General features: G+C 43.3%; 1 protein-coding gene across 3 annotated transcripts in view; it reads right to left on the minus strand.

Annotated features, from left to right (window-relative positions):
* Positions 1-1,897: 1,897 nt before the first annotated feature.
* The window catches only part of jakmip3 (Janus kinase and microtubule interacting protein 3), a 40,304-nt gene continuing 17,121 nt past the window's right edge, over positions 1,898-25,080 (minus strand). The window contains exons 7-23 of one of the 3 annotated variants that reach the window (XM_085361670.1): positions 23,605-23,760; positions 20,374-20,511; positions 19,569-19,604; positions 19,341-19,412; positions 15,130-15,234; positions 14,230-14,358; positions 14,059-14,142; positions 9,127-9,189; positions 8,885-8,983; positions 8,710-8,808; positions 5,747-5,806; positions 5,428-5,493; positions 3,499-3,567; positions 3,089-3,166; positions 2,485-2,715; positions 2,339-2,404; positions 1,898-2,116 (exon numbers count right to left, since the gene is read on the minus strand). In XM_085361670.1, coding sequence (XP_085217796.1) covers positions 1,898-2,116; positions 2,339-2,404; positions 2,485-2,715; positions 3,089-3,166; positions 3,499-3,567; positions 5,428-5,493; positions 5,747-5,806; positions 8,710-8,808; positions 8,885-8,983; positions 9,127-9,189; positions 14,059-14,142; positions 14,230-14,358; positions 15,130-15,234; positions 19,341-19,412; positions 19,569-19,604; positions 20,374-20,511; positions 23,605-23,760 — 1,770 coding nt within the window. Of the gene's footprint in view, positions 2,117-2,200; positions 2,252-2,338; positions 2,405-2,484; positions 2,716-3,088; positions 3,167-3,498; positions 3,568-5,427; positions 5,494-5,746; positions 5,807-8,709; positions 8,809-8,884; positions 8,984-9,126; positions 9,190-14,058; positions 14,143-14,229; positions 14,359-15,129; positions 15,235-19,340; positions 19,413-19,568; positions 19,605-20,373; positions 20,512-23,604; positions 23,761-25,080 lie in introns of those variants that run through there. The other 2 variants (XM_085361672.1, XM_085361671.1) reach the window with 2 other exon arrangements.

Raw genomic sequence — 25,080 nt, forward strand, 5'->3', positions numbered from 1 at the left:
TCCATCACCGTGTGGTACGCTGGAGCCACTATCAGGGACAAACAGAGACTGCAGCGTGTTGTGCGCTCTGCTGAGAAGGTGATTGGCTGCAGACTCCCATCTCTGCAGGACCTGTACACCTCCAGGACATTGCGGCGTGCAGCTCGGATCTCAGCTGACCCTTCTCACCCTGGACACAGTCTGTTTGACCTGCTCCCCTCAGGCAGGAGGCTCCGGTCCATTCGCACCAGAACCTCTCGCCATAAGAACAGTTTCTTCCCCTCTGCTGTTGGACACATGAACAATAACCATATGACTGTTCCCGCCACTAACACATGACCCTACGCTGTGTCACTGCATCATTCCATGTTTGGCACTGATCACCACCTGCACTCATGTATATATCATGTATATATCTATCTACTTAGCACTTTTAATTCTTATTCTCATTTTTATTTTCATGTCTATTTAAGCTTAATTTATAACAGTATTTATAACAATATGTCTGTGAAGGTTCTCAGTCATCCAGGTCATCGTAGTCAAAGGAGCTTGCAAAGAAAAGCGTCTGGACTTCTTTAAGTTGCTTGAAGACGTTTCACCTCTCATCCGAGAAGCTTCTCGGATGAGAGGTGAAACGTCTTCAAGCAACTTAAAGCAACTTAAAGAAGTCCAGACGCTTTTCTTTGCAAGCTCCTTTGAGTATTTATAACAGTATTTATAACAGCATGTTTGCACTGAAGCACCGCAACAATTTCCTAATGTTGTAAACCTGCTCAACATTTGGCAATAAAACCCTTTCTGATTCTGATTGCCTGGACCTGGTGAACCTGGTTTATCTGGACCTCATGAACCTGGTTTGCCTGGACCTGGTGAACCTGGTTTGTCTGGACCCAGTAAACCTGGTCTATCTTGACCTCCTGATCCTGATTTATCTGGGCCTCATGAACCTGATTTGTGTGGACCTGGTTAACCTGGTTTATCTGGACCTCATGAATAATGAATGAATGAATGAATACATTTTATTTAAGAAAGCGCCTTTCAAAACACTCAAGGACACTGTACACAAGCAATAACAACAACAAACATAACAATTTACAAAATAATAATGATAAAACGTTGAGCAAATAGATCAAATAAATTAAAGTAGCAGGATGGAAAGATTTATGTGGAATAGGCTAATGTGAATAGGTGAGTTTTGAGTCTGGACTTATATAGAGGGATGGAAGTGATGTTCCAAAGTCGGGGGCAGAGCAACAGAAAGCCCTGCGCCCCACGGTGGCTAGTCGGGGGGAAGGGATGGAAGAGAAAGAGAGGAGGAGGATCTGAGATACGGAGAAGGAATGGTGATTTGAACCAGGTCAGAGAGGTATGAAGGTGAGAGATGATGGGTAGCCTTGAATGTGTACAAAAGTATCTTGAAATCGATGCAGTATTTAACCGGACGCCAGTGAACCTGGTTTATGTGGACCTGGTTAACCGGGTCTATCTGGACCACTTCACTTCACTCTTATCTCCTAACAGACCTCCTGACATTGTGGAGGTCCTTCTTCTGTTGCAGACGAACCAGGTGTGACCTTAGCTCTGTGAATAAAGCGGGAGGAGCTAAATTCACTGTCTGCTCTTCAGGTGGAACAGCCAATCAGAACAAAGAATTATTGAACTAAACTTCTGTCAGGCTGGTTTCTGATGTTTTTATGTCTAGTTCTTATAGAGATTTTGCTCTTCAGCCTAACTCTGCTGAGCTCAGGTTCAGCTCTGTCACAGGTTACTGAACCAACCCCATCTGACAACTTCAAAATCAGCGACCTAAGCTAATCATATAGGGTGTCACCTAGTTTAGCTAGTAAGAGTCCAACACCAGTTTGGGCCAGACTCTTTTACTTAGCTGAACATCAGCAAGCTGAAACGAAGCCATCAGTCATTGTGAGACAGCACAGTGGCATTCTAGGAACGTGTAACAGGATAGTTTGAGAGCCAGCTGACAGCTGGGCTCTGCTCTGATTGGCTGGCAACAGAGAACCCATAGACCCTCGGTTGGTGAGCTGCTGGTTCCAGGAATCCTTTCAGGTCCTCCTGGTCTGATCCAGACTGAGCTGACCTGGCCACTCAGCTGCTGGACTGTGGTGGTCTGCACACACTAAAGCAGAGCAAACATTTTACTACACAGAGATCCAACAGGTAAACTCTGCACACCTGGGAAAGTGTGACCAACCTGCTGCTGTTAGGACCATAGGATGAAGGCCAAAGAGAAGAAGAGAAACAGGAAAAGGAACTGAAAGAAGAAGAAAGCAGTGCAGAATCTGTCGATGTCAGAGGAAGCAGTTTTTTACATACATGTTTCTGTTCGATTTGTCTTTACCTTCTCTTCCAGCTCTTTAATCTGTCGTTTCTGTGCTTCTATAAATTCTTCCAGCTCCTTGTTCCTCTGACAAACACAACATCATTGATTACAGACTACAAAGGAGAAATCATAATAGTGTACCTGTGCTCATTTCAGTGGTTTACCTGTTGGGTGAGCTGCAGTAGTTCCATCCGCTCTCGAAGGATTTGGGCATCTCTCTCTCTGAGCTCACACATCACAGTTCGTTTCCACTGGTCCATGGCTCTCCTCAGCTCCTCTCGCTCTCCCTCTGTCAGACTCTCAGACAGTCGACCCTCCATCTTTAATCCCTCTATCCTGGATTCCTCTTCCTGCTGCAGAGCCTCAAACAACATGGCCTCCAGCTCCAGGATCCTCTGGATCAAAGAAACATTTTTGCGCTGTCATTGTTGTTGCTCAATCATCCAGCTAAGGAAATCCCAAAATGTTGATCCTGTTCATTTGGATGTTTTCAGTGGGAGAAACGTTTTGTCACTCATCCAGGTGCAGGTTTCCCCAACTTTATAAACAGGACATTTGCACAATGACTGAAACGAGCACCACTGAACAAACAACGGGCCGTGAAGTCATTTCCTTGATCATTAATATGCAGATTGTCATGGCCATAGATTGACAACCATTGATCACAGCCCACTGATCAACGGGCCAATGATATCAGAACAGGCTCAAAGACTTGCTCTCAGTTATTTGGTTGACCTCTCCACAGTACAGGTTCAGCTATTCACTGACCTTATGGGCCTGATCCATCGACTGCTTCCTGTAGTCCAGCTCTTCATCCAAGTAACCTTTCTGCTTACTGAACAGCTCCTAGAAAACAACAGCATCTTCACTGGCACCACATTTATTTACCCCAGACAACAACTTCCCAACATGGATACTGCTGCTTTACAAACCGCTAAGGCCTTTTAATGTTTTCTGTACAAACAGACTCCGACATATGAAAGAGTTGAAACTAAAAGCTTCCTGTCCAGCTCGCGATCACCACGCTCTTCTTACTGGACCGACTCACCACAGAGCACTTATTTTAGCCTCATAATTCAGATGGATCTAGTGTCATTGACCAGACCACAGATCAGATCACATGATTTCAGCAAGTAGAAAAAAGTCCCAACAGAGACCAGATACACTTTGTCTTTCACCTTCTCACTCTCGATGTCCAACATTTTCTGCTGCAGGGCCGATTTTGTCACTTCAATGGACTCCAGCCACTGAAAGGGGGTAAAGAGAGACAGGTGAGCAGACAGGTAGACAGAGACAGGCTGGTCGTAAAGCAGATATTGATTGTGCACTGTCTGTCCTCCTCATCAATCCAAGTTCATCTTTAAATTTCTGTGTATGTTCAGCTTTATTCACAGAGTTCACACAGATTTGTGTGAACTGTTTCTCACCTGAACTCGTTCATCCCAAACAAACAGTTTAGGAGCCTCAGGTGACGCATATGAACAAACGACGAGGACCGGGCTGTGTCACGGGATACTAGAGTATACTGAGTACTACTTTTCAAAGCTTTTATTAACCCACAGATGCTGGAGAATCTGGTAACCTCATCAACACTCAGCATCTTTAAATCTCACCTAAAGACTTGTTTTTAAATGTTTCTGACACTTTTCTGTTTTTCTGTATCTTCCTGCAGTAGGGCTGCCACAAACGATTATTTTGATAGTCGACTAGTCACCGATTATTTTTGCGATTAGTCGACTAATCAGATCATCATCCATTGGACGTAAAACTACAGCTTATTGCACCAGCAGCATCTGCTCTTATATAACTATCATTAGCTTACAGCTTTAAGTGTTTAAGGTGCTAACTAAAAATAAAGACAAGATGATAGTTTATTATATTATTTATTATATTATAATTTTAATGAAATTTGCAGATTGTTTCGGTAAAGTTTAATAAACTCCTTGCTATCTAAAATATAACAGGACACCGGAGTATATTCTCCAGCATCTCACACTTCTGATAATCAGCTGTCTGCTTGACGTTTATTCAGCTGTGTAAAAACTATAACTTTAATCTCAGCCAAACCGATTTACTCAGGAACAAAACACTGAAAAAAGCCAAACAACATGTTTAAGTTATCTAAGTGACTCATATATCATGTTTAACCTGAGGAGCGAAAGACGGCGGTGGGTTTGAAAACGATTTGCCGGGAGTCCGGTGTTCTCACGGCTCTAGTTAGCCTAGCCCCCGGCTAGCTATCGAGCTAGTGGGTAACAGACGTCTCCGAAAACGTCGGAGCGCTTTTGAAAATATGTGGTGTCCTGATAAACTGAGCAGATATTTGAGGTTTACACAGCTACATTCTCGCCTGAAAATATGTTAAACGTTTATTTTGTGATTCAGAAAGAATAATAAGAGTAACATTAAAACTAACTAGCTGCCGCCATTGTTGGAAACTGAGCTGGGCTGCGCTATGAATTCTGGGACACAGCTTCTTCTTCTTCGGGGTTTAACGGCAGCTGGCATCCTTGTACATGCAGTGCTGCCATCTTCTGTTTCAGTCCGTTATTACACTCTTAAATCCTGCTATTATTCCTGCGTCTTTTGTGATCTTACAAAGCTTCAAACGACGCGTCGACTATTAAATCAGTCGTCGACGATTCTGATAGTCGACGTAATCGACTAATCATGGCAGCCCTATCCTGCAGACATGCAAAGTACCTGTTGTTTGAATTTATTCTAGTCCATTAACAAACACATGATGGTAAGAGCCAACTTAGCTGGTGTTCATGTTTCTTGAATCACATGGTATTTTTGCATGTGCACACATTTCATATTGTTACCTCGCAGAGACAGAGCAAACAACTTTGTGAAACAATAGCGACGAGCTGTCTGACTGTTCACCTGATACCTGCCGAGATCAACAGCAACTTTACGAGATCGGACTGATCTTATGTAAACTTTGATGAGCCGTCAGTTATTCCACGTCCTCAATCTCACTATGCGAACCTGCTTTTTCCCTGTGCCAATAACTCTGAGAGGTGCAAAGAATAAGAAACTTTATCTGCATCCTGTCAGAGAGCAGAAACCTCAGCTCTCTGAGAACTGACAGGTGGGACGCTCACCTTTTCTGCTAGAGTGAGTACCGTCCGGGCATGTATTACCACCACCTGCTCTTCATTGGACAGATTCTACAGAAAAACAACATGTCAGCAATATATAAACAACACGCTCAACATGGAAAGTATTGTTGTCCCGACACAAACTCAGATTTATTCACTGATCATCAGAAAGGACTCACTAATGAAACAGGGAACGTGTCACCACGGTTACTAAACAGCATGTTTACAAAATGCACACATTCAACACACGTGAAGCCACAAGCGGATTACATGGATCACATGTTTCAGTGACACAGACATGTACAAAATAAATTCAACATACACTTACGGCGTTATCTCCCAGAATGTCCAGCTTCTTCATCAGCTCACTCATCACAATGTCCTGATCGGCAAATCACAAAAACAACCATTACACAGTGAAAAAATAAACACACACAAGTAGACGGCAAGACACAAAAGCAAAACAACTCAGTCACAATTAAAAGCTAGAGAGTAAGGATGTGTCTTCAGATGGAGAGACCCTAATTTGAAGAAGCAAACTGTTCCAAAGTTTACACACAGCAAAGGCCCCTCCTGTGTTTCAGTCAGAAGCAGCCTTCAGTTTATAGCATGAGATAAAGATCAGAGAGGTACGGCGAAGCTTATCCACTTAGAGACTTAAAAACAAGCAATAACATCTTAAAATCAATTCTATAACGTGCTGGAAGCCAGAACGCAAACAAGCCTAGACGGGGAAATACGGTCGCGTTTACGCCTGCCTGTCAGGAGCACACGTAAACACGCGAGAGCTGAAGATGAGAGAGCTGCTGCCAGGTCTGGATCAATTACTCGCATTAGCTACTCTCTCAAAGCCTTTAACAGCAGTTTCTCAATATGAAGAAACATCAAATAACATTCCCAGAATTTTGCAAAGGCAGTTCTGCTTTTCCCAGAGGGTCAAGGTCACCCTTAAGAGAAGAACGAGGGTCAGAAGGTCCACATAGGACAATCTCAGCTTTTTGATTGTTCACATTCAAAACATTTAATGCCAGCCATGATTTAATATCATGAAGACAGTCACGCACACTTTCAAAGTCTGTAGAATTCTTTTTAAGAGGAAAGTAGATTTGTGAATCATCAGCAAAACAGTGAAAAGAGAATCCATATTTTCTGAAAACAGAGCCTAATGGGAGCATGTGAAAGGAGAAAATGCTGGGCCAAGGGTGGATCCTTGAGGGACTCCACATGGATGGATGGATGAACCTGACAGAAAACATTCTGCTGCTTAAATAGAATCTAAACCAATCAAGGGCAGGTGCCTTAATACCCACAGCAGTCTGGACACTACAACACCATGACCCACTTTATCAAATGCAGTGCTCAGGTCTAAAAGCACTTAAATGGCATTAATAAAAGATCATTAAAAACTTTTAAAGGCATAGTTTCAGTGCTGTGTAGCGCTTTGAGCCTGGCGCTGGACGCAGACAATTTTCTCCAGGACTTTGGACACGAAAGGGAGCTCAGAGAACTCTGGCAACATGAATTATAGTTTGAAGGCCAAGAGAAACAGAATAGAACAATCCTTTAATTGTCCCACAAGGGGAAATTTGGTGATGCCCACCTGATTTATTTTTCCAAGTGGATCATTATTCATCCACTTGATTGATCTTTATTAATTATTTATTCTTTTAAGTTATTACAATTGGAACAGACAGGACCCGTGGATAGAAAAGGGAAAGACAAAGACAAGCAACCTTCCAAAAAAGGAGAGGGAAAGAAAAGCAGAGGGGAAGCGCGACAGAGAGAAAAGATCAGCTGGATCACCTGCTGGCAGAAAGAGAACAACACAGGAGGGAGACCACAGCAACAACCTAGATAAGCAGAACTAACAGTAAATAATAAAAACTGAGCGGAGCAGCACACAACGACAACGCATGGAGGCAGCAGCCAAGGAAGAAGTGTGTTTCTGTGAACACAGGTGTGGACAAACAGGTACTCAGGTGTGAACACCTGTGTGTGCAAGCGCACTTGTATTCATAAGGTTCCTCCATGTAAGTGCAGCTGGATAGTGTAGTGGTAAGACTACACATCCCACTTTGGAGTGGGAGGTGCAAGTTCGATTCCCACCCAGTATCCACTAAGGGTCCAAAGGGACCAAAGCCATGGACCAAAGCCATGGACCAAAGGGCTATTACTGACAAAGCTTGTTTGTTTGTAATAGTAGGTGTTGCGAGCCATGAAGCAGGCATGGAGATGATCCCAGACATCCAGAGGCCCCCCAGAGCACCGGAGGAGCAGCTGCGTACATCACCATTGTGGCGAGATCGCCACAGGCTCCGCCAGCAGCCGCCAACCGAAGAGGGGACTGAGCCCCCCACCCCTGGAAGGGGCCTGACCGAGCAACGGGCGCCGGATTGATCCAGTACACGGCATGGTGTTAATAATCAGACAGTAGGTCCAATGGTGTCAAAGACTTATTATGTCGAGGCATCAGACGGGACACTACTTCAGTGCACCAAGAAACAGGTTAAAGGTGTGTTCAGGGGTATTCAGCACAAACAGCATCGACATGTTGAGGATGATTTTTAGTTATCTTGCATCACAGGGATGTTTGTTCTAAACTCCAACCTGAGCTTTTCTTAATCCAGATCTGCTGCTGCGACTCTACCGGCCTCTGATGTGAATGCGACGACTTGTGTTTGGAGGCGGTTTGACCCTTGAATCTGTGACAGACTAATTTCTACGTCTGTGACTGAACACTGACCAAACTTCAGCGCCTAAGGGTTCACAGATGCAGCGTGAACCCTAGAAATAAAAAGCTGTGAATGGTTGTCTGTCTCTGTATTAACCCAGTGACAAACCTGTGACCTGTCCAGGTGTACCCCGCCCATCGCCCTATGACAGCGAGGATGTGCTGCAGTCCCCCCACAACACTGAATTGGATAAAGAAAACGGATGGCTATAATAGATTTATCTCACTGCTGCTTGATGATCACAAATTCAATAATCTTCTGCAGCGCTGCTGTCATCGTTTTTGCAGCACTTTATTTTCTTTTACATTTTTATAGCTCTGTCAGCATTCCTCTAATAACTCCTCTCACTGGAGCAAAAGGAGCTCAGCTGATCCATTTGTAAAGAGAATGAAATGACAAATCAAACGCACCTTTCGGGCCCAGTTTAACAGTGAAAGTGTAGCTTAGTTCAGCCAGCTAACACAGCGAAAGCCTGGATATGCTGAATATGCTGGCAGTGCACCCCTCAGAGATATTTACAGGTGCACTCAGGTGTACTGACGGATGTACTCACAGTGACTCCCTCTGCCTCACAGTAAACCTGTAGAGGACTGAGGCCTTCAGGGAAATGGAGCTGTTGGAAATTGATGGCGGGTGAGCGCCGCTCCCTCTCCTGAACAGCAAACAGAAATCACAGGTAAACGTCTGGAAGTTTGAGATGCTGTTACTGGCATCTGCAACGTTTTCACCTCTAACTCCAGGATCCTGAACTCCAGCAGCTCGTTCTGGTCTTTGGCATCCTGGATGTCGTTTTTCAGTCGCAGCTCTTCACCTTCCATCTGCCTGACCTGCAAACCATCCGTTGTTACGTGTGACATTAAGTCTATTCTCAGCCAAATACCAAATATACCAAATGCAAGTTGTTCTTTTTGATTCAGAAGAATTTGTGTGTATATTTACTGAGACGTCACGATTGACAAATGCGATTCACCTTCGCCACCAGTTCCTGATTCCTCCGATACAACGCCTGCTTCTCCTCCACCCACTTCAGGTCCTGAGACACAGACAGAGCGACCGCACTGTCAATGTTGTGATCGTGTGATCTGTTTTCAGACCTGTTCTCTGTTCTCATCACACGTGTTTGGCTGTGTTCCACAGAGAACCACTGGTTTTGCTGTTATATGTTCAGATATATATTGAAAACTATCTATTCAGGATTGCATACCTCTCATCATGACTCTTAGTCTATTTATACCTTGTTTAGCTTTTATACTTGTATGTTTATTTTTTTTTTAATTTTTGTTTACCTTGTTACTAGGGGTGCAACGATACTCGTATCGATATTGAACCGTTCGATACAGAGCTTTCGGTTTGGTACGCATATGTATCGAACAATACAACATTTGTAATTTATTTTATCAACTTTCCTTCTGACTATGCTGTCTGTGTTGAGCGCTCAGTGGATCTGCGCTCGACAGTGCAGCCTAGGCGGAGTAGTCGAACGCAGATTCACTGAGCGCAGCGCAAGCTAGTGAGACAGAAGAAGCTAAGCTCGTTGCAACATGGCAAACTGAACCTCCCCCACCCTCATTCAGATCTGGCCTTTGGAACTAATTTGGTTTTCATGTGACGTATGACCCTGAAGGTAAGCGAGTCATGGACTAAAGTAAAACAGTGTGTCGGATGTGCCACGCAATGCTCAATTACATGGGTGGGAGCTAGTGTGTTAGCACTGTTAGCTCGTTAACGTGTTGGCCGTCCAGCCCCACGCACGGGGCGATCCGCGGTAGCTCGTTAACGGAGATTTGCCGTGTTGTGGCGTTAACGTCATTTCAGATTAACGCTGACAGCACTAGTGGGAACACAACGAATATGACTGCACATTTACTCCGACAGCATCCTAGTGCAAAGACAAAAACAACAAGCACGCATGCTACAAACTTTACCCGAGTCATTTAGACAGCTGTTAGCACAGGATTCTCCTTATGGGGACCTGATATGTTTAATATGCTGCTGAGAATATAGCCCAGAAGAAGCGGATAGTAGAGCTTTTATTTTGGAAAGAGTCATTTCTCTGTAATAAACTCTCTTTTCCAAAGATGAGGGATTCCTCAATCAGATAGATTTATTATTTTATTACTTTGTTGTTTCAGCAACATTAAATTCAAAAACTGTACGTTTGAGTTAAAATATATATTTATAATTTTAATAAATGACAAATTAAAAAGGCATGAACATTTTTTGTATCAAACCGAACTGAACCGTGAATTTTGTGTATCGTTGCACCCCTACTTGTTACAGAACACTACACTCCAAGCTGCGCATGTGCACAATTGCAACTGCTGGCACGGTCTCTGCACACAGAAAATCTGCGTTGCGCACAAAAAAAATAATCTAACCTGAATTGAAATTAAAATTAAAACTTCAACAATTCTGTTTTGCAGTGTTAGTCAGTGACTGGCTGCTCCCGTATGGGAACGATGCCACCTTATCCCACAGTCCAGCCAATGATGCGATTCACATTCGTATATACGCAGCTAATCAACGTGGTTGACAGGCTATGACAGCGTCCTTATGTGCCAACACCGGTGTGCTGACACTAATTGGCTGCTGCCGGTCCAAACAATTTGATTTTTGAATTGACTGATAGTTGTTGAATAACAAATGTTGTGAAGCTATATAATATGTATATAGCAGTTGAAATGTTTTAGTTAAATCCTTATTGGTTAAATATATGGTTTGTTTATTTATTTATAAATTGTGTACACAGGAACAAGAATGTATTTAGCTTAACTGGCTGACATTTTTGTGTTATTCTTGTGATTTCTTATTGGCCTTGTTTATTTAATGCAGGCCAGGTGAACCTTTTTGGGTATGGAAAAGGATGGTGAGCCAATGAACGGCTAGGAGCAGGACTCATTCTGCATTCAAGCGTCCACTGGACTGGTAGGAAGCTATCAAAGATGACGCTCTTTCCCCATTTTCCGAATACACTGATTTCCACAATCATACACACCATTTCCCCCGTTTATGGACAATAGCGCTTGGACATCTCTCATGAACATTCAGATAAAACTCATTGACTTCAGTGTGGATCAGTGTTTTTGATGTTAACATGTGTTATTTATGGGGAACTTTTTTTTTTCTTGTTATTTTTCTTTGCTTTCGATTAAATACATGGTACCTGCAAAAGCATTTTGTGTTGTGTGTATTTATTAATTACTGCCCATCAGCTCCAGTAGCATTCCTAAATCTTCTGATTAATAATAACCTAATATTTCACTCAATACCTAGCCTGTATTAATTCATTAGCGCTTCATCAGTGTTACACATACTACCCTTTAGGCCTAAGCCCCGGGTGTATAAAGTGTTTGGCTCTGCCTCTGGAGTCAACAGTGTCCATGACACACAACGTAACGTTCGATAATGTGTCATGCGCAAAAGCATCAGCTCGAAGAGCCGTGCTTACAGAGTGCTTTGCAGTGAATCAGAAGAGTCGACTCCCATGAACAAGAGCCGGCTCCTCCTTTCGCTGCTCAGCTCTCACACAGTTGCTCAGCTATGCTCCAATCCCTCCATATTGGGGCCAATCACATGCGAGGTTATAGGATAACATCATTATGTGAAAAACAGAGAGGATGAGAGACACGACAGTCAAGTGGAGCGTGCGTCCGTCCTCTCAGTAAGTGCTAACAAATATAACTGTGTGGATTCCTACAGCATCCACACTATTGAGTTCCTGTTTCTCTTTATTTCGCTCTTTATGGGCGATTGTGGTTCAAGAGTTGGGAGTACACCTTGTAATTGGAAGGTTGCCGGTTCGAGCCCCGGCTTGGACAGTCTCGGTCGTTGTGTCCTTGGGCAAGACACTTCACCCGTTGCCTACTGGTGGTGGTCAGAGGGCCCGGTGGCGCCAGTGTCCGGCAGCCTCGCCTCTGTCAGTGCGACAGGGTGGCTGTGGCTACAACGTAGCTGCCATCACCAGTGTGTGAATGTGTGTGTGAATGGGTGGATGACTGGATATGTAAAGCGCTTTGGGGTCCTTAGGGACTAGTAAAGCGCTATATAAATACAGGCCATTTACCATTTATTCTTTATTCCACTATATTCTAGTTACTTCTGTACGTTTTCTGGCACTTAACTAGTCCCACAGTTTTTATCTGATTTTCACCATTCAAACTTTTAAAAATTCTGCTATTTCTGCTCTTTCCTGCTATGACTTTTGGTGCTCATATACTTTTTGAGATATTACATTTTTATGCAATTTTTTTGTCCCATTGAAACGAATGGACCAAATTATCAGTGTGGTCATTGATTTTGCTTGCCAGGGTGAACTGTGTTTTAGCTCAGTGAGATGAGTAGCCGTTCTCAGAGCGGGAGGCCCGGGTTCGAATCCCGCCTATGGCAACATTTTTTTCAGGTAACAGTTAAACTTATCAACACAAATTTCAGCTTCTTCACCCCTTTTCAGCAGAATTATTAGTTTTTTCATTCCTTTTCGGGAAAAATTCCAGATTCTTCAGCAGAAACTTCCGCAGCACAACATTCCGTTTCTTTTCAGTTTCTTCACCTACTTTCAGGACATAGTTTTACTTCTTCAGCTGTTTTTAGCAGATTCCCCTACACGGCATTCATGCAGCATTTTCGCAGGAAATGCAACTTTTTCTAGGTTAAAATATTTCTGCCAAGTATTATTTTTCCTCTTCGTTATTGCAGTTCTGCTAAGTAATTACATTTTTGCTAAGTTCCTATGCTTTTGCAAAGTTATTACCATTGGTGCAACTTTTCAGCTATTTTCAGCAGACAGCTTCAGCGTTACAGCATCCACACAGCATTTTCGCAGGAAATGCAAATTTTTCTAGTTCTATAAAGTTGTTCTATATAGCGTGTAACTGTTCATATAGAGCGTTATTAAATTTATTGCTAATGCACATTGACTTCTGAGGAAATTTTAGATGGCACTCATCAGAAAGGCTGCTGGCCCCTGGTCTAACAGATCTTCAGGATGAACATGGATCTGGTCAAGCATTCAAAGATTTCCTCTCACCTTTATCCATATTTATGAGAGAAAAAGAAAAAGAAAAGTCAGGGCGTGCTCTCCTGAACTACCTCTCCAACCGTTTGCACCAGCAGAAATGGCAGCTGATGGAGCTGTAATGTTGTGTAACTCTGGGCATGTGCAGTAGAGGTTCAACCTACAGGAAAAACAGCGCTTTGGACACACCAAATTGTTGGATGTGGAGGTTTTACACCCACCAAGCACCAACATGAAGGTTTTGCCTCTTTCTCCAGACGTTAAGGTCAGAGCTCGAGGAGGAGATACGACCTGCCTGTCACTGTGAGTGGAGACTGTATCACAGCTGTGCCTCCTGCTGGCTCTCTATGGAGTACAACTGTAGTTTACGCTACCTCTGTATGGCTCTGATTGGTAAATGGTAAATGGCCTGTATTTGTATAGCGCTTTTCTAGTCCCTAAGGACCCCAAAGCGCTTTACACAACCTGTCATCCACCCATTCACACACACATTCACACACTGGTGATGGCAAGCTACAATGTAGCCACAGCCACCCTGGGGCGCACTGACAGAGGCGAGGCTGCCGGACACTGGCGCCACCGGGCCCTCTGACCACCACCAGTAGGCAACGGGTGAAGTGTCTTGCCCAAGGACACAACGACCGAGACTGTCCAAGCCGGGGCTCGAACCGGCAACCTTCCGATTACAAGGCGAACTCCCAACTCTTGAGCCACGATCGCCCCTATTGATTGGTTCTTTGATTAGCTTGAAGACACACCCCTTTATTGCAGGATTCTAGCCTAGAACCAATCAGAATGCAGATAATATTCTCATTCACCTGCCTCCTCTTGGTTTTATCCTTCTGTAATTTTTCTGCGTTTTAGAAACTCAACAGTTTTGCATGTTACCAGTCCTTGCTGCTTCAGCGCTGATTCCAGATCTGAAACTCTGCTCTGGTATCGACTGATCTCACTCAGCAGCTGCTCTCTGGTCTGAAACACAAAGAATACAACCGTCAACCTGTTAGTGCCTTGCTTCATTGCAGCTAATGCAGCCCTCTGTGCCCCCACCGGGGTCACCTTGATCTCCTTCTCTGCATCGTAGTTTCCGCCACTCGTCTCCGCTAACAGAGCATACGCTCGCTGCAGCGCTTGGTACTCCTGAGTCAGCTGACGGTAACGAAGCTCCGCCTCCTCATGCACGCATAACTAAAACACACAAAACCCCAACTTCAGACCAGCGAGTCAGAGCAGTAACTGAAACAGTCTCAAGCTCTCATTGTTGCTGTCATCATGAAACGTAATACAGATAGCACAACCAATCATGCACAACTACACACATATCAGCCAATCAGACACTTGCAAGTCGCTGCTGGACGTATAAAAAACATGGCTAATATCGTGCCACTTCCGATTTAAAAGCTATTTCAGAAATAAACTCAGCTCTGTTTTTAATTTAATGACTCTATTAGGACTGATGCAGTTAACTGTTTATAGATCAGGGGTGTCCAACTCCAGTCCTCGAGAGTTTTTAGACGCATCCTTGGTCCGACACACCTGAATCAAATTTATGGCTTGTTCCTAGGCCTTTGCAAAACTTGATGGGATGCTGAAGAGGTAATCCAACCATCTGATTCAGCTGTGTTGGAGTAGGGATGCATCTAAAAGCTGCAGAACTGTAGCTCTCGAGGATTGGAGTTGGACACCCCTGTTATAGACACTGGCAGCTTAAGCAGGTTACAACTTAAAGTACCTGAAGGATGTTTTGTTGTTACTATATGAATTATTATTTAAAATCTAGCAAAGGTGGATCTTTGAAGGTTTTGTCTTTCTGTCGGCTCTCCATCAAAGGCTGAGCGCTGTCTGTTCCAAGAGTCAGAAACTACCAGCTGTTTCCTTTTACATCCCACTGGACTTAAGGACACGTTTGGATGTCCTCACCTTTGGAAACAGTGGGTGTGTGTATGTGTGTGTGCGTACCTCGTCTGGTTCAGTATCTGGAGTTCTGTCAGTGTGAAAGGACAAAGACGAGCCATCAGAATCCACAGACGCCTCTTCATCATAGCCATAAAACGTCTCAATGACCTGCAGGCAACACACAGAGACACAACGTAGTTCTGAAAACCCACCACAAAGTGCCATAACACCATCAAGACATCCTCCATTTTTCTACATCACGCCCAGTTCAGGATGCTTTACAGATCATCAGAGATCTGATTTCTGGTCCAGAAGAGCTGACCAGAGTTGGTCCAACCAGCTCTCAGTATGTTTACATGAAATCATCGAAATCTGATGACTGGGCTGTAACCTGATTGGTCAAAGCTAATTTAATTTGGAGCTGTGACAGGAGAAGACTCTGAATTAGTAAACGACGTTTAGTTTGTGACCTTTTAATATTTCAATCATTATTCAGAAAACACTGAATGTCTGTCACCATGGTGACTTAATTTAAGGAGCTTGTAAAAACACAAGCGACTGGACTCGTTTAAGTTTCTTGAAGATGTTTCAAGTTTCATCCAAGACGCTTCTTCAGCTGTAAAACCAAATAGTGGCGTGTCCCTTATTTGATCATTACCCTCATCACAGGAGCCAAAGTGTGAAAAAAGGTGTAGTTGCTATTAGCAGAGGTTTAGCGAGAGCATTTAGAGAGCATCCTCACACAGAACATGACATCGTGGTTTGGGAACAGCTGTGTGAAGGACCAAAAAGCTCTCCAGAGAGTGATCCGTACAGCAGAACGCTGCTGCAGGATTGCTCTCCCCCCGCTTCAGGACACCTACACCAGGAGATGCCGGACTAGAGCAGCGCAGATACTGAAGGACCCGTCCCATCCTGGCAACAAACTGTTCCAACTTCTGCAATCTGGTAGAAGGTTCCGCATCTTCCGGGCAAGGACAGAGAGACTCAAGAGGAGCTTCTATCCCCAAGCCATCCGGGCCCTAAACACACACACCCGCCCTCTCACATCATCTATAATTGACTGAGACAGGGCTCTCTTCCAGACACTAAACCAAGGCACAATGTACATTTCAATTCCTTTAATTTTAAATATGTTTATATTGTCTATCCTGTAAAATAGTCAGATGTCTATTCATATTAATGTACAGAATTCACCTGCTTGCTGCTACTACTGCACATTCACCCAGTGTATATACTACATATATATATTAGGGGTGCAATGATATTCGTATCGATATTGAACCGTTCGATACAGTGCTTTCGGTTCGGTACGCATATGTATCGAACAATACAACATTTGTAATTTATTTTATCAACTTTCCTTCTGACGATGCTGTCTGTGTTGAGCGCTCAGTGAATCTGCGTTTGACTACTCCGCCTAGGCTGCACTGTCGAGCGCAGATCCACTGAGCGCTCAACACAGACAGCATAGTCAGAAGGAAGAGCGCAGGGCAAGCTAGCCAGACAGAAGTTAAGCTCTCCTTGCAAGATGGACCTCCCCCACCCTCATTCAGATCTGGCGTTTGGAATTATTTTGGTTTTCATGTGACGTATGACCCTGAAGGTAAGCGAGTCATGGACTAAAGTAAAACAGTATGTTGGATGTGCCATGCAATGCTTAATTACATTGGTGTGAACTAGTGTGTTAGCGCAGTTAGCTCGTTAACGTGTTGGCCGTCTAGCCCCATGCACGGGGCGATCGGCGGTAGCTCGTTAACGGAGATTTGCCGTGTTGTGGCGTTAAGGTCATTTCAACGAGATTAACCTGAAAGCACTAGTGGGAACACAACGAATATGACTGCACATTTACGCCGACATCATCCTAGTGCAAAGACAAAAACAACAAGCATGCTACTAACTTTAGCCGAGTCATTTAGACAGCTGTTAGCACGTGATTCTCCTTATGCTGCTGAGAATATAGCCCAGAAGAAGCGGATAGTATAGCTTTTATTTTGGAAAGAGACATTTCTCTGTAATAAACTCTCTTTTCCAAAGATGAGTGATTCCTCAATCAGATACAGGGCTTGCAAAATCGCTAGCCCGACGTCCCGGAGCTAGCGATTTTTCCAGTCGGGCTACCAAAATCTATCTCTGCCCTGCCCGTCGGGCTATTGTAGGAAAAATATATGTCAATGCTTTTGCATTCTTTCAGAAATGTAGCTGGGTAATTATGTCATTGGCATCGGTGAGCCACTGTCAATATGTGACATATTGAAGTCGCGTTTGAATTTGCGCTTGTTTTTTTGCTTTCACTTTGCAATGACAGCACTGATCTGTGAGTGATGATAATTTGTGCACCAATTCCTCTGACATCGTCTTATTAATCGTTAGCTTACTATGCAAACATGACAAGTGAAATCTCCCGCAGCAAGCTTAAACATGTGAGAGGTTGATCGCGCAGAGAATCGCTGAGCTTATGTGAGTCCGTGTGTAAAAGCAGCAGGATATATATTTTAGTTCTGCTGAGCCAAATAAGACAGGTCAGGGTGAAGAAGTGACAGCCAAAGAAAAGCTTACCACAAAACGGAGAAGTTATGACAAATCAGACTATAAGGCAAAAAGAAAGTGCAGCTTTATGGTTTCATGGACAAAATAATTTCTGTGGCTGCAATATGACGAGCTAAATAACCAGGGCTGCACATAAGTGGTCCGCAGGTGCGCATTCGCTGTCAAAATAAAAAACACGCACAAGGGTTAGGGTTAAATTTAAAAACTGTACTTTTGAGTTAAAATATATATTTATAATTTTAATAAATGACAAATTAAAAAGGCATGAACATTTTTTTGTATCGAAAAAATATCGAACCGTGACACCAAAGTATCGAACCGAACCGAACCGTGAATTTTGTGTATCGTTGCACCCCTAATATCTATATATATAATGTTCTTCCTCTACCCCCCCCCCCCAATTTTTGCACATGTCGAGGAGCGTGTCAGGCTACATTTCACTGTGTTATACTTGTATAACTATGCATGTGACAAATAAAGAACCTTGAACCTTGAACCTTAGCTGAACCATCGTGAGTCATGTGACCTACTGAGATCAACTCACCCATGTGAGTGGGCGTTAAGGTCTCTGTGAAGGATCTCAGAACTGGATTATAGATGGCAGACAGTTGGTGTGGTAAGCCCCGCCCTCTGTTCAAAGATAGCCGTTCACAGTGGACACACATGCTTCTTTTACTCCTCTTTCAAACCTGTCCTCTCTGTCCAACATGTGAACATTTGCATCCTTAAAGCAGTGACCTTTGTCCTTTAGTACAGCCGAGCCTTGTCCCGTGGAGGTGGCTCTTCTATGTTGTGCGTTTATAAAGTGGATGTTTGGTGTCTCCAGTGTAGAGGTCTGAGCACTCCTCCCTACACTGTACAGCTACGCTACATTGTTGAGGTTGTGTGTGGGATGAACCAGTTTGTGTCTGAGTGTGTGGCTGGGTACACTGGGATGTCGTGCTTGGGGAAGACTCTCCTGAGTTTCTCTGATAAACCTGCCACATGAGGGATGACAGTTGTTCTGTTTGTCCTTCTGATCCTCTCTAGTTGGTGTCTGACCGTCTTTGCTGTGCATCTTAGTTGATTTGATGAAAGCCCAGCTGGGATAACCACATGTTTATGAGCTTTCTTTACATGTGTGTTCCTTTGTTTCCCCTTCTGGCTTAGAGGGGATGTTTTTCCAGGGTTGCAGGATCCCGATTTCCCCAAGTTTGTGTTCCAGAGGGTGGTGGAAGTCAAGTGGGGAGTAGGTACTGGTCTGTGTTTGTGGGTTTCCAGCAAATGTAAACGTTGAGGTTTCCATCCTCCTCAATGTGCCATAAATAGCCCCTACATGTCGTTTCTATTGACGACAACATTAAGCAGACATTTAAAAAAAAGTTGTCACCTGGTTTTACAGTGGACCCTCTCAGTGGACCAAAACTGGAGGTCCAAAAATGACTTATAAAAGACGTCGCTCCAACTTCACTTTACATAATGGGATGAGCTGCTGGAGCTTTGCAGCAGGGCTTCATTTGCTGCTTTCAGGAACAAGCTGCACACAAAACACTGAAAGCGTTCTGCACATGAAAGAAATGCTGAGGGTCACCTGCTTCTGATCAGGTAAGCTGGTCAGCCTCGGTTTTCATGGAGATTCAATAGGTAAACAGCTCGCTAAAGAATTAACCTGGCTTCGTCATACACTTCTCTGCACATCTCTTACACACAAACAAAGAAATATCGGGGTACAGGCCTGGCCTCACCCTGCAGGCTCTGAAGGTCCGTTTCCTCCTCCCTGATTCCTGACGCCGGTACCTCAGTAACATGTCTCTCTCCTACAGACAGACAGACAGCAGCATGTTTCACTATTAACAGAAAGATCTTACTCTCAGGGTTATCACTGATTCTATGCATGTTCGATACAAAGCTCACAATCCATCACACAGGACACACCAACAACTGTATTAACACTGGTACGATTCAATACTTACAATCACATTCTTCACATAACCAGCTGTCTCCAGAGCCTGTAAACACAAACTAAGTCTTATTACAGTGAAGTACTGAACTGTAGTACAAGTATAAATGTGTGAGTGTGTGTAGTACTAGTAGGAGCAGTAACAGTATTACTTGTCGTCTGTATGGACACAGTTGCTCACTTAATGGGTTTTTTCACATTGTGGTTTCTCACTGAAGGCATCAAAACTATGAATGAACACATATGGGCTTATGTGTGTCCATCCATCCATCCCCCTCTTCCACTTATTCAATTCAGGGTCGTGGGGGGGAGGGGGGGCTGGAGTCTATCACAGCTGTCTTAGGGCAGGAGACAGGGTAGACCCTGGATTGTTTAAAGATCAGGCTTCAAACTTTCCTTTTTGCTAAAGCATATAGTTAGGGCTGGACCAGGTGACCCTGAATCCTCCCTTAGGCTGCTGGGAGACTCCCATGATGCATTGAGTGTTTCTTCTTCACTCACTATGTTTTTATACAACTCTCTGCATTTAATTACTAGTTATTATTAATCTTTGGCTTCTTCCTGTTGACAGCAGACGGCCCCGCCCCTCCCTGAGCCTGGTTCTGCTGGAGGTTTCTTCCTGTTAAAAGTGAGTGTTTTCTGCCCACTCTCGCCAAAGTGCTTGCTCATAGGCAGTCATATGATTGTTGAGATTTACTCTGGTTTATTTGTATTATTGTAGGGTATTTCTTTTACAACATAAAGCGCCTTGAGGCAACTGATGTGATTTGGCGCTATACAAACTGAACTGAATTGAACTGAATCAGTAGTATGGGTACCTTGGACAGGTCATCAATGATGTGTTGCTGCTCCAGGACTTGTAACCGCAGAAACTCCATCTCTCTCTCGTCCTGACTGTAACCATGGTAACTGGTGGAGTGGCTGCGGTCCAGATCATTTAATGAACTTGGCCTCCTCTGTGGACCACAAAAGCATGGCTGTTACCATAGCAATGGTACGCTAAAGTATTCGATTGCTGTTTGATGGTTTTTCATGCTCACTGTCACCAAGTGCTCGGCCATGATGGGTTGTCTTTTCTTTCATATAGAAATATAACTAAAATGAATAGATGTGGAAGAAATGCTCAGCAGCTGATGCAGCACTGTTTCACTGTGTTTGAATAAAGTATACTATAACTAGGGCTGTTCGATGTAACGATATAAAAACGTCTATGGTTTCATATTACGCTATCGTTTGTTTTGTGGTAAAATAAACAGTTTTCAGCAATATTTTTTCATGGTTTTGATGGTCACGGTAGAATTTCCCAAAGCTCTATTTTTCTCTTATATTTAATATAACCACACTACAGTGGACAAGTGACTGTTTTTATGCGTTGTCATTACCAACAACGATGGTAAAACCATCGTGTGGCTTGTTTATTTTCCACATAAACCTTTCACAATAAAGCTGAAGATCCTGTTGAGATTTTTCAAAATAAACTGCAAAGTATTTCGGACAAGAGTGTTTACGGACGATAAGCTAAGAAAGAGCCCATAAAGAAAATTGCGTCCGTTTCAACTTATGTAACACTCGACTCCAGGTAAACGACGCCCAGCTGAAAACACTTCACGCAAGTTGAGTGGACCAAATTTCACAGAATTTACAGAAAATGTTAAATTTTTGTCTTACATAGGGATATGTGATTTTGGTCATATCGCACAGCCCTAACTATAACAATTTCCCGTTTAAGTGTAATTTCCATTACAGTAAGTAAGTAAAAGTAAGTAAAATGTATTTTCACAGATAAAAATCACAAAGTGCTAAATAAAATAATATAAAACAATGAGAAAATGAATTAAAAGCTTGTATAGAAATGCCTTCAGCTGCTTTTCAAAAGAGTCAATTGAGTCTAAACACCGTAAAGCCAACAGAAGAGAGTTCCACAGCCTCGGTGCCTGTTTTGAACCCAGTACATGGGGCCAACAGTAACTTCTGACCTGAAGACCTAAGTGCTCGGGATGGAGCATGAGGTTTCAACAGGTCAGATGGACTGGGGAGCTTCACCATGCAGAGCTCTAAAAGTTACGACTAAAATTTTAAAATGAACCCTAAAATTTACTGGCAACCTGTGAAGAGAAGCCAGAACTGGAGTAATGTGTGACCTCTTGTCAGTGCCAGTTAAAAGTCTCGCCGCAGCATTCTGTACAGTTTGAAGGCGATCCCGAGCAGATTTGTTGGAAGCACAAAGACCGTTACAATAATCCAAACGAGAAGAAATAAAAGCATGAATCATCTCAGGTTCTGTCTTTGACACCAGTAGTCTGAGTTGACAAATGTTTCTTCGATGATAAAAACAGTTCTGGACTAGTTGTTTGGAAAGATTCACACTGTACTGTCAAATATGATGCCCAAGTTTCTGAGACTCGATTGAACAGGAGGGCGTAAAAAACTGATATGCTGCTTAATTTCTGAGATTATATGGTCAGGACCAAAAATCAAAGTTGTGATTAAATTGTCATTTGATCATTGTTGGATTTCTGACAGACAATTATTTAAACAAGGCAATTCATAAAACTCAGAAGCTTAACAGTATAACTGAATGTCATCAGCATGGAGATGATAATTTGGCCTAGAGGGAGGATATACAGCAAAAAGAGAATCGGACCTAAAACAGATCCTTGAGGTGCCCCAGAAGGCAGAGCTGATGTTTCAGACAACACATGATTCATACAGACAGTAAAGATCTCTCAGATAGATGCGACATAAACCATTTTAAACAACACCAGTAATCCTGAACAAGTCCTTTAGCCTATTTATCAGGATGCTGTGATCAACAGCATCAAAAGCTGAGGAGAGAACCAGTATAACCAGTACGAGCACTCCCCAGAGTCTGCTGCCATCAACATGTCACCACACACTGTAAGTAAAGTGGTTTGAGTCGAGTGCAATTTGTGGAAACCAGACTTGGAAAATGTCCAGAACATTGTTCTTCTCCAAAAAGTTGTTCAGTTGTTCTGCAACTCTTTTTTCCAAGATCTTTGACACAGATGATCATTTTGATATTTTCAGTGTGATACTGAGAGGATGATGGAGAGATAATAGACCTGATGGCAGCGACTTTATTTACAAAATAGTTCAAAAATTCATTACAATCAGATTTAGTATAGACTGGTACATGAGGGATATCAAACAACACTTTGGGATGGTTCTTTTTTTTAAATTCAGTTCTAGCATTTTTTAATCATGTCATTAAGTGAGGAAATTGATTCCTTGAGATGTATCCCATGAACCTCGAGCTTGGAAGCCTTCCATAAACGTTCTAACTTGCGACAATATTTTCTAAAATTCAGAATATTTTCATTTATCCAGGGACAGAAATTTGAAGAATGGACGACACTTTGTTTCAGAGGCGTCCCTGTATATGAGATAGATTTACATTAATTGTTAAAACGTACGTATATATCTGTGTATATGTTTGTGTATATAGGTAGGTATGTATGTGTGTATGCGTATGTACTCCTTTGTATGTATAACTTGTACATATCTTTTTTGTGTAAATGCCTGTGTTACTGTGTAGCCTGTGTTACGCTATTGTGTGTTACACACACTCCCTCAGTAGGTACCCTTAAACTTATGTCTATCTTATCTTCCTCTCCTATCCAAAAACTGAATGTAAATCTACATCCTGCCAACGGAGAGATGCCAAACTGTGTTTCATTGTTCTTGTAACAGTGACAATACAGATCTATTCTATTCTACAAGACACCAAGAGTCCTGCCAGGGTCAAGCGTGGCCGAGAGCCTTCCAGCAGCATCCTGGTTTATAATCGGGATCATTCAATCTTTTGGATCATTGGTGTAAGAGGTGAAAGATCCAAATAAAATGACAAATTAAACTTCAGTCTTGTAATTGGGTTGTCAATGAAGTACCTAAACCCTGAAGTGTGAGTGAATCCTGACACCTGCTGGTAAAAAGCAGTAACTGCGTGTGGAAGCTGGACATCACATCAATTCCAACACCATCACCAGTTTGACTGATACAGAATAGGGTGTGTTAGAGTCAGAGGTTACCATAGTTACCATCTCCAGATTCTCCTGGGTGACGAAGCGAAGCTTGTTATCGAGTCGACGCAGCGCTAGAGCCAGCTCTTCGTTTTTGCGGCTCAGACGCTTGTTCTTGTCCAGAAGAGGAAGAAACTGACTCTCGGCCTCTCTCAGGCGCTTCAACTGCAGAACACACGAAAAATAAAAACATACAGGCAGGAAGAGGACAAGGATTTTATCAAGTAATTCATTAGCCCCAGGTAAGATAACATTAGGGTGACAGTGCCCTACAGTGTTTGTAGTTCTTATGATTGGAGTCCATTAAGCTTACGGTCTCATTTCAAGCTCCATATTTTGTTTCCTGGGCTGGAGAGGCACTGCATGAGTTGCGGTTCATTAGCTGCATAAGGTGGAATGTAACAATTAATTTACTCAACATTACCCTCTACAGGTGTAGCTGCCTTATTAGTTAGGATCAGCCTGGGTTAGAGTTAGGACAATAAAGGGAAGGAGGAGCTAACACGAGACCCAGCGTGAATCTCACCGGGCGTGCTACTGATTGAGAACATTTCAGTCACTAGCTTTCTCTGCCAACTTACTCCTATACAGCTTGAAAACTGTGTTTCAACCAACTTAAGCACTCTGGAGGACCACAAAGAAGACCGGGACAGTAGAAGCAGTATACCTGCAAGTGTTTCAGGTCCATTGTTAAGGGGAAACAAGACACTGACTCCATCCAGCAGCAAAGGAAACATGTTTGGAACGGGCTTCTCCTCAGACTAGCAACATGATGGAGATTTTGGTGTCCATAGATAAAAAAAAACCATCGAGCTTTGACATATACCTGCCCCCACTGGAAATCTTGCATAAAGACTTTCAGGTGCTGCGTAAGTCCGTGGAGTTCAGCCAGCCGCAGGTGAACACACTCACTGCTGTGGCCGGGGAGAGTCGGGGTAATCCCTCAGCGACGGTATGACCCAGATCTCAGACGAAAATTAAAAAAAATCAAGGAAACTGTCGTCGAGCTCCAGGCCTGCAGCATGCTAGGCCTGGAGGCATCCTAGAGAAGGCAGCAAAGGACCTGCAAACTACAGTGAGACATTACATCTAGATCCACCTCAAACTCCACATGGTAAAACATCAGCTTCCATTATGTCCATCATCTGGGACGTAAGCAAGCTGATGGACGCAGACCCAGACCAACTGTGTCCAAATTGGAAAACTTTAAACAGAAAGAGCTGGTGTAGAGCCATGGCTGGGAGCTGACAGCAACAAACTTCGGTTTCTCAAAGAGCTCCTGGAGCAATGCAAAGTCCTGTTCCTGATCTGAAAGAAATTCATCCACGGAGGCTCCTGAGCTGTCACTGTGGTCTATAAACTGTGCATCAGTGGCAGCTTTATCGTGACTAGACCATCTGTAGCTATACTAAGGCCTCTTTCTCATTCTTTTCCATATCCTTTTCCCCTGTTTAATAGACATGTCTACACAGAACAATTCATGCT

The sequence above is a fragment of the Diplotaxodon limnothrissa genome, linkage group LG8, assembly GCF_057381915.1.
Source record: "Diplotaxodon limnothrissa isolate DT_005_m linkage group LG8, D_limnothrissa_male_GT1.1, whole genome shotgun sequence".
NCBI classification, from domain to species: Eukaryota; Metazoa; Chordata; class Actinopteri; order Cichliformes; family Cichlidae; genus Diplotaxodon; species Diplotaxodon limnothrissa.